This window comes from Cannabis sativa, chromosome 2 (assembly GCF_029168945.1).
Source record: "Cannabis sativa cultivar Pink pepper isolate KNU-18-1 chromosome 2, ASM2916894v1, whole genome shotgun sequence".
Taxonomy (NCBI): Eukaryota; Viridiplantae; Streptophyta; class Magnoliopsida; order Rosales; family Cannabaceae; genus Cannabis; species Cannabis sativa.
Genome location: NC_083602.1, coordinates 61,565,241 through 61,575,918, shown reverse-complemented (window position 1 = coordinate 61,575,918; position 10,678 = coordinate 61,565,241). Strand labels below are relative to the sequence as shown.

At 33.1% G+C, this 10,678-nt stretch overlaps 1 protein-coding gene across 1 annotated transcript; it reads right to left on the bottom strand.

The window, feature by feature from the left end:
* Positions 1 to 3,518: 3,518 nt before the first annotated feature.
* On the bottom strand, positions 3,519 to 3,953 carry LOC133034426 (secreted RxLR effector protein 78-like). The gene has a single exon (XM_061109511.1). It carries the CDS (start codon positions 3,951 to 3,953, stop codon positions 3,519 to 3,521), a length of 435 nt encoding a protein of 144 aa, XP_060965494.1.
* Between the last annotated feature and the right edge of the window lie 6,725 nt (positions 3,954 to 10,678).

Sequence of the window (10,678 nt, the reverse complement as noted above, 5' to 3'; positions counted from 1 at the left end):
GTCGAAACAAAATTCAGCATTTCCCGATGAACTCCAACCGGAATTCCGGATGAACCAATCGGAATTCCGGTTGTCTGGGCAGAGAACACGAAATTTCTCAATCTTTAAACCCCCAAAACTCACTCAAATCATCCCCAAACATTCCCAAACTTTCCAGAGCATCAATATATGTCATAATAAACATATTCCACAACTTAAACCCAACAATTGCACTAAAAATCAAAAAGTGCCATTAAAGCACCAAGCGTGAGTTCCATGAACTCAAGCTTGTTTCTCACAACCAAAACAACAATTAATCCACTTACAGCAGCTAGCAAATATTATAGGATCTAAAACACATATTTATGCATTAAAATCCAACAATAAACCCCATAATTTCAGATTGCACAATAATTAAAATCATGCCTTAAACTCCAATCTTTCCAATAAACCAACATCTTTCCAATATTTTCCAGCAACAATCATCATCAAATACTTTGAATTTAAAATAAAGAAGAAACCCTAGAACTCCATCTAGAGCTCAAACAACCAACACACAAAGAATTCAAGCAAAACTCACTTAAATTAACAAAAGAACATCATCTCATGCAACATGTAATTATCATCTTCATTACCATCATAGTCATGCATTTTCAACACTAAAATTCAGCAAGCAAAAACAAATTTAAGATCATGGAAAGCTACCTTAATCTCTTGCTCAAACAAGCTCCAAGCTTCCAACACAAATCAAGCTTCCAAACCAAGCTAAAAATCAAGCTTTCTTCTCAAAAATCAAGTTTGAAGAAGAAGAGGGTTAGAGAGGATGAGAGGGTTCGGTTGAGAGGGGAAAGCCACCAGAAATTAACATTTCATTTCCTCAAAAATCACATTTTCCAAACATAGTAATTAGGGGTCAAATGACCAAAATGCCCTTAGGGCTTAAATACCCACATACACACTCACAAGGGTAAAATAGTCATTCAATACTCAATTAATTTCAAATAAATTTTAGATTATCATTCATCAAATAAAATGCCAAATAATCAATCCAATTTACCTTTCGGGCCCGAACCCAGTTCGGCCCGAAATTCCAGTTGTGACTATACCGCGCTAACCTGTCAGAACACACCTGAAAAGACAACACAGGCATACTATAGAATAATATAGTTCTATTAAGCACGTAATTAAATTAATTTCATCATTTTACCCTTCTCGGGTCATAATTACCAAAATGCCCCTGGCTCACCAACGGGGTCTTTAATATATTAAAATTCATATAAATCACATATATTGAACTATATAATAATATAATTCCTCCATTATACATAATTATCTAGTTAGGGTTTTGCTAATCCATTTCTTAATTCCGGGTATTACATATATGTTCAAAAGTTTACTCCCTGATTTGTCATAACACTGGATTTAGACTGATATGGTATAATCAGCAATAGGTATTCTTACACCTTGGAAAAGTGTTATGTCCTTTTCAAAACATTGGCAAAGTTTACCAGTATCGGATGTATGGAGTATACATCGGAAGGGACCGATATTGAACTTTGATTAGATATATTAAAATTTACCGTAATATCTATTCAATTCAATATCACCTGTTGATCCTAGATCAAATGACCTTAATCCTGATATGGTTAGGTTCGATCTCAAGAGTACTATACATGTTCTTTGATTTGTTAGTTAGGCCTACTTTTGGATCAGGGTGATACATACATTTTGGGAACATGATAGTATAATTGAGTGGGAGCACTACCATAGATATGAAATCTATAACTTCTATAGGAACTTGGAAGTGAAACGATGATATCCTTCGAGCTTGGCTAAACAGAGATAAATGGTGGAGATCTCATTTCACTTTGCTGAAATATCATTTATACGGAGCTAAGTATTTTAAGGATAAAATACATTGAAGGTGTAACGGTAACTTAGTGCCTTTTCAATGTAGATCATCTATTAGAGGGTCATTGATCACATTAGGGTTATAACAATGGATAACTAATGACGTGTCTATATCATGGAACATATAGAGCGTTCTATATGACTGAGAGTGCAATTCCAAGTTCTAAGTGTGGATTCAATGAGGAATTAATAAGTTAGGGAATTTACTTGGTAAATTCGGTTCGACTTATTGGAAGCTCGGTTATATAGACCCATGGTCTCCATACTAGTTGAGACCATACTGCTTGTAAGACTCAGTTAATTGATTTTAATTAATCAATTAAAATTCTAAAGTTAGACTATGTCTACTTTATGAATTTTCACTAAGCAAGGGCGAAATTGTAAAGAAAAGAGATTCTAGGTTTATTTATTAATTAAGAGACTTTACATGTCTAAATTAATAAATATATTAAATGGAAATATTATTTAATAAATATTTTTAAGTTATTAAATAATTAGAATTGTCATTTAAAAGGTTAAATTAGAAAATTGGCATTTTTGAGAAAATGGGAATGAGAAATAACAAAATGGGAAAGTTGCAAAGTGAGGCCCAATTTCCTTATTTGGGCCGCCCACTATGCATAGGCTTTTACCATTTTATTTTTCTATTATTTTAATGCCATACAATTCTAACCTAAACCTAGAGGGCATTCTATAAATAGAAAGTGTTGGCTTCAGGAAACACACAACTTTGAACATTGGTTTCTTTCAGAAAAGCCACACGCCCTTCTCTCTCTTTTCTTCTCTCTAAATTTCGAAACACTTGAGTGAATGAGTAGTGCCCACACACATCAAGTGGTACCTCAATCATATTATGTAAGACTATGGAAAATCTGCATCAAAGAAGGAGAAAAGAAGATCCAGATTCAGATCTTGATAATGCTATGCTACAGAAAGGAATCAAGGGCTAGAGATCTGAATGGAAGGAGTCATAATATTCCGCTGCAGCCACTGTAAGGTTTTCTTAAACTCTTATGTGTTTATTTTCATTATTTTAGAATTCATATTAGGATGTTAATAAAACATACTTGGTAGTAAATCTAGATCCTGGTAAAATAATTCCAACAGATGGCCCATACGTACTTAAACAAGGCAGCCACATTCCATTAAGCTATTTTTGTAAAACCAGCCCCTCCTTCCGATTTGGGTTGACATACCTTGCTCCAAGCAACATTCCCAGCCCCCTGCATGATATGTTGGCCTTTCCACAAGAAAGCCCTACATATAGCTTCTAACTCTTGGATGACTTTCTTTGGCAATGTGAGTATTTGGCACCAATATGAGTGAATCGCAAAGAGGACTGAATTAATAAGGACAACCCTACCCGCAAACGATAAATTCCTTGTGCTCCATGTTCGAATTCGGGTTGTCATTTTTTCAGCAAGTATGGTGCATTCCTTCCTTGAGATCCTTTTGAAACAAATGGGCATGCCCAAGTATTTGAAAGGAAGCTTCTGTTGGGAAAAACCAGAGGCATCAATCACCCTTTTAACTTCTATGTCTGCCATATTGCTGCAATATATGGCTGATTTTGACTTGTTTGGGGTCAAGCCGGATGTGTTAGTGAAGAGTTGAAGCCCTTGAAGCATTTAGATAATGCTTTTATAGTCTCCATTACAAAATAAAAGGACATCATCGGCGAAACTGAGATGGTTAAGTTTCAGCGAAGCACACCTTTCATGGAATGAGAAATCTTGCTTGCATCCTATCTCCTTCATTATCCGAGACAAGTATTCCATTCCAATGATGAACAATAAAGGGGAGAGAGGGTCTCCTTGTCGTAATCCTCTCTTAGATTCAAAGAAACCATGTAAGGTTCCATTGAAAAAAAGAGAGAACTTTGGAGTTTTGACACAATTCATCATCAAAGAGATGAATTTATCAGGGAAGAGCAATCCCTTGAGAACCTCCTCTATGAAGTCCCATTCTATTGTGTCATAAGCCTTTTGGAGATCGAGTTTGATCATGCAATTGGCCTTTTTGGATATCCTTCCATAGTGTCGAACCAAGTCTTGACATATCATTATATTGTGGCCAATGAATCTTCCTTGAACGAATCCCCCTTGGTTTTGTGCTATGAGTTCTGGCAGTATGTGTTTAAGTCTCGAGCAAAGTATCTTTGTGGCTGCCTTGTATATTACATTGCAACATGCAATGGGTCTGAAGTCACTTGGAGTGTTGGGGAATTTGACTTTGGAAGTAAGAGTGGTGCAGTTTATCTCTTTGAGTATGTGTCCTCAGTGGATGAACGATCTCACTGCATCACATATGTCCCCCTCAATTAGATCCAAGTTGTCTTGAAAAAAGTAGCTTGAATATCCATTCGGACCTGGTGCCTTAGATCTCAGAATGGCAAAAATTGCTTTTCTAACTTCGTCATTCGATACAGCAGCTACAAGTGCATCTGCTTGGTGTGGGGTGACTGTGGGTCCGTTGTTTCTAAGAACTCGTCTATTGACTGATGTTCTGTTGTGCTTGCTGGTGCCAAGTAGGGCCTGATAATATGACAGAAAAATATCAGTTATTTTGCTCGGGTCATCAACTCTTACCCCTTGTGCATCTTCTATTGAGAGAATCTTATTTTGGTTCCTTCTGCCCTTGATACTCAAGTGGAAAGCTGCTGTGTTGTCATCTCCATCACGAATCCAAGTGAGTTTGGCTTTTTGATGAAGAAAGGATAGATAGCTAGTATGAGCATCAGAATAATTTTGCCTCAAGCCAGTGCCTATATTATTGTCATTGAGAATATCAATAAAATATCAAAAGTATAATCTAGTTAGATAATAAATATGCATACGTAAAATAAATATTATGATATTAAACTTAAATTATGGAAATCAAAATAAAATATAACAAACTAAAATTACCATCTTCGAGCAATGCTTGTGTTTGAAGTATTTCTTCTTCATCCATGTACTCTCGCACAACAATGGGTTGATGTGATCTGCTCCATTAATTCTTGAGATAAATTAATGCTTCAACCATCCTTGGGCTAAGTGAACTCCTAAAAGGATCCAAAATCTGACCCCCAACAGAGAATGTCGCCTCAAAAGCAACAGTAGTAACCGGTATAGCTAACACATCACGTGCCATGAGTGACAATATCTTGTATTTGCACCCACTACTAGCCCACCATCCTAAAACATCAAATTGTTGAGTTGGTTCCTTAGCTTCCTCTTCAAAATACTTATCAAGTTCATTTTTCATCTTGCCGTCATTTTCTCCATTCTTCATGCCACGAACTCATCATGGACATTACGAGACTTCTTGCCTTTAGGTCGACTAGAAACGATCAATGAGGAAGAACCACCATCATTAATAGGTTTAGCTTGTGATTGAGTGATTGAGGGTTCCAATACTTGATGCTGAATCATTATATTGATTAAACATTCTCCAAATCGTTTGTTCCACCCCTTTCACCATCTCTTTGCATTCTAACTTTGTATGAGTAAAGCTAAAATAATGATAAAGATAATCAAGTTTGTATCTAGGGTCAAGAACCAAGGCAATTAGAAGTGCCTCATTACAATAATCAAGCTTCCCCCAATACTTGTCATACTTAGATTTCATGTTATGTGACATGCTCCTCAACAACTCATCCTCATCTTCATCAATTGAAGAATCGACCAACTCTTGGTGAAGATTGCATATTTCAATGAAGTACTTATTTGCAGTTACATAAGTAGACCCACTAAACGTCAATGTTACATTATAAAAGGTCTCCAAAAATCTCACAAACACACTTGCATTCTCCCAATCAGTTTCAATGGGTGGCCCAACCTTTGGTTTCCCATCTTTGTTAACCTCATCAAAGTATTTCATATAAAATGTATCTGTTTCTGCCATCTCTTGAAATACCTTTTTAAATTTGATTGCACAGTTTAGCATCAAGAATGTTGAGTTCCACCTTGTTAGGACATCTAAACAAAGAAGACTGTTGCATTCAATCTTTTCTTACACCACTACTTCCTTAAATGCTTTAAACCTAGCAGGAGAAGACCTAACATATCTCACCGCATTGCGGCAATAGACTCATATTTTTCCTTCAAGCCTTCACTAACAATTAAGTTCACTATGTGGGCACTACATCTCACATGTAAGAACTTTTCCTCCAAAATAAGTCTCATTCTCTTTCTCTTTAAACTTCCTCTTTAAGTATCTAATGGTAACATCATTAGAGGAAGCATTGTCTACCGTATGGTCAACAACTTAGAGATATCCCATTCTCTTAAACATATCTCAATCTATTTACCAATAGTTTCTCCTTTATGATCGATAACTTGACGAAAATTGATAATCCTTTTTTGATACTTCCAAGCATGATCAATTCATGTAATTCATATTTTGAATAGAAGTCCAAGTATCGGTAGTAATCGATATCCTCTCATGTCTCAAAATATTTCTCAATGTCACCTTCTCTTTTGATACAACTTCAAAACATCTCGAGCAATAGTCATTCGAGAAGGGATCTCAAATCTAGGTTAGAGTATTTTCACACATCTTTTGAAACCTTCACCCTCAACATGTCAAAATGATAACTCATCTAACACAATTGATTGTGTGAGGGCGGTCCTACAAGCTTCATTGTTATAGACCATACCTACTAAATTTGTTTCCCCCTCCTTGCCACCCTTAAGAAGCTTAAAACTTAAAATCTTCTATTTTTCATCTTCATTTTTGAATAGACTAAGCTCACACACTTTTTCAAATGACTCCATAGATGACTAGTCCCATGTTTTTTAGTGTCACAATGAAAATCACTCCCACAATAATTACACACACTTAGGAGCACGAGGTTGAGGTTCTTCATCATCATCCTCTGTAGCTCGGGGAGGATTGTCTTCCTTAGTGAAATGAAGCCAAATAGCAGACTTTCCTTTCTTCTTAGGATTAGGAATAAGTACAGTAGGAGGTCTATCCTTTTTTTTAGTACCCTTACCTTACCCTTATCGATACCATTATCCGTAGGATTTTCATCAAGAAGAGGTTGTTCCTCATTAACACCATTATCATCATTTAGTACCTAATACAAAGACCAAATTATAATGATATACAATACATATTTCCATGGTGAATCACATCATAAAAGTCCTTAAAGAGTTCATACAAAAAAAATCGTGATATAACTCAATACAAAACCAAACAAAATCAATAGATTTATGCAAAATAACAAAATATTAAATAATGTATTAGCCATCAATTTTAATATGTTTAGTCTTAATTTAAAAAAAAAAAAAAGTATAGGTATTAGGCTTACCATAATGTCTTGACTCTTTTCTTGTCTCAGATTTCAGTCACTTTTACTCTTTCAATCCAAAATAGATAATCTTGAAATCTTCTCTTTGTAATTCTATTAACAAAAAATTTTACATTGTTAGTTTATGTACAATATTGACTAAAAAATTATTTCTAAATATATATTATAAAGGAAGAGGTTTCAATGGTTACATTTTTATTGTAACCATCATGGTTACATTTTTTTAAGCCATTAGATTACTATTAAATGGTTGTGATTAATTTGAAAATTAAATAAAAATAAATAATAAATAACTTGTAACCTGAAAGTAACCTAATCATTTATTTTCTTATAAAACTTTAATTAATAATTAATTTTTTACAATTTATTACTATATAAAGATCTTTTAGCAATTTATTTTTTTATACTTAAATTATTTAAAATTTTATAGCAAAACTTTTTATAATTTAAAATTATACACATATAATTTCATAATTTAAATTTTATTATACTTGTAATCTTAATTTTAAATTATTACACATAATTATTTAATTTTTTTATTTAAATATTTAAAAAGTAAAAAATGAAATAAGTTGAAAGAATTTTTAGAAAAAAAAATGGCTGCACTTGTTATCGATTGATTAGCTTGAGGCCTCATACTTAGTTCATATAATTGTAACAAAATAATTAAATATCATTTAAAAATAATTAATTATTTGAAAATTTATTATAAGAAGAAAATTTTAATTTGTGTCAAAAGAAGTTTTATTTTTGTAAAAAAAAAATTGTAAATATTATAATTAAATGGCTTAATTATTAAAATAATTCAAGTAAGGATTTAAATATAAATATTAATTGCTAAAAGAGGTCTTGTTAAATATTTAATTAATTATTTTAAGAAAATAGTTAATTATAATTAAATAATTCTAAAAAGGAATGTCTATTTAATTAATTATTTTAAGAAAATAGTTAATTATAATTAATTAAATCTAAAAAAGGAAAGTCTACCTATTAGTAACCTGCTATTACAAGTTAAAGAAAAATATAACCATATGGTTACAATAAAAATGTAACCATTGAATAGTCACCCATATTATATAATATATATAACAATATAATATATAATATTAGTAATAGTATACTGTAATATATAGTATATACTAGTATAATATATAAAAAGTTAAAATTCTTTATTGTAGTGTATGTACAAACATTAACAACTTCTAATAACATTATCCCAATAAAAATTATATAAAAATAATTTATTATATAAAATTAATTAAATAGTATATATAAAATAAAAATTCATATATAAAATAAATATTTCATAAACATAAAAAAAAAATAGTACAAGAAGTCAAGATTCAAGAACAACAACGACCAATAACCTCGCCAGCCGCCACCTCGGAACTTGGCAGTCACGGGTGGACAATCGGACACCAGTGGGGGGCACGGCACACAGGTAGGTGGACACAAGTAGATAGTGGACAAGGGCAGAGGAGAGGGCTTTCTAACTTTGGATGTTAGGGACGATGCTCGCCGGACTAAGCCGGCCATTGGGATGCGACCCCGCCAAAGAAGAAGCAGCAGCCGCAGCCTATGGAGAAGAAGAAGTTCTAGGGTTTTTTTGTTTGTCTTGGTCTGGTTCGAATAGTGAATAGTGAGTACTGACTGAGTAGGTAGGTAATGAATAGTGAAAAGAAAAATGTGATAAAATAAAAATTAATACTTTGGACCACGAAATCAAGATCTACGCCCCCAAAACTCAAGTCCCCCCCCCCCCCAAACTCGTCTCTTTTGTTTTCCCTCTCTCTCTCTGTATTTTTTTGAGCAGGTTTAATGAGGATGACAATGGGGTTCGTGGCTCGAAGGGGATGGGGATAGATTCGTGGGTTTGTGATTTAACGGGGATGGTCTGGGTTCATAGGTTCATTGTTCAATGACAAGGATGGTATTCTTGGTTTGACGGGGATGGATGGGTTCGTAGGTTCGTGTGGAGATCTGGTTCAAAGTGGAAGATCTAAAATTTTTGTGTATATAAGTGTGTGTGTGTGTGTGTGTGTGTGTGTGTGTGTGTGTGTGTGTGTGTGTGTGTGTGTGTGTGTGTGTGTGTGTGTGTGTGTGTGTGTGTGTGTGTGTGTGTGTGTGTGTGTGTGTGTGTGTGTGTGTGTGTGTGTGTGTGTGTGTGTGTGTGTGTGTGTGTGTGTGTGTGTGTGTGTGTGTGTGTGTGTCTGGGTTCATAGGTTCATTGTTCAATGACAAGGATGGTATTCTTGGTTTGACGGGGATGGATGGTTCGTAGGTTAGATCTGGTTCAAAGTTGAAGATCTAAAATTTTTTTGTATATAAGAGTGTGTGTGTGTGTGTGTGTGTGTGTGTGTGTGATCTAATTTTTTTAAAATTTAGTTAAAGTTTTGTTTAATTTTTTTTTTAAAATTTAGTTTAAGTTTTGTTTAATTTTTTTCTATGTGTGATTTGGATATAAACAGTAGGGAAGTGGTAGTGTTTGTTGCACTGATGGTGGGTTGTGGAGGAGGGTGGTGGGTGGTGGTTGTTAATCTTTTCATGTAACAGTGGTGGTGAATTTGGTGATGGTATCTGTGAAAGTGAACTGAAAAAAAAAATTATAAAATGGATGGAAACTGTACATTGCTAACGTACGGTTTTCTAGTTTTGGAGATTTTACTGCCAAAATTTGAGTTTTGGGGGTTAAGTACAAGCAAAGTGAAAGTATTAGGGGTTATGCCACAAATAACGCAATATATATATATATAAATATATTTGAATAATAATTTATTTAAAATATTAATTAGATTAAAATTGATAAGTAAGGGACGGAGCTACTTTAGCTCCAAAGGGGGCCCTTCCAAAATTTTGGACAAAACAAAATTTAAAGCAACTTTTTGTTAAAAACTTTGGTGGCATTTAGTAACACTTTTATTTTTAAATTTTTTAATCACAAAAATAAAAGTAAAGTTTTTATTTTAAAACTTTTATTTTTGAAAAACAAAAATGTGTTCTATAATCACTTTTATTTTTCAATTTAAAAAACAAAAAATAAAAGCGTGTTCTGTAAATTTTATTTCTATTTTTATTTATTGATTTTATTTAATTTAAGTTGGATTCGAGGCTGGGTCTAAGGTCGGGACTGAGGGCGGGTTCAAGTCTGGGGTCGGGTCCGGGTTTGGTTTCTAAGGTCTAAGTTGTAGTCGGTGTCCAAAATATTAATTAAAAAATATGTTTAAAAAATTTTTAAAGTGAATTTTTTTTATTTTTAAAATTTAGATTTTAATTAAAAAATTGAAAAGTAAAAACAGCTTTATAAAATATAATTTTGAAAAATATTTTCACTTTTTAATTTTAAAAACAAAAAACTCATTAAAAAGTGTTACTAAAGGTACTCTTTATTTCTCAAAATAATTATGTATTTGGCCTCCTTTATTTTATTTTATTTTTTTGACCCAGTAGCAAAACGGTTTTTGATGTTATTTTACTATTTTTTTATTTTTATTT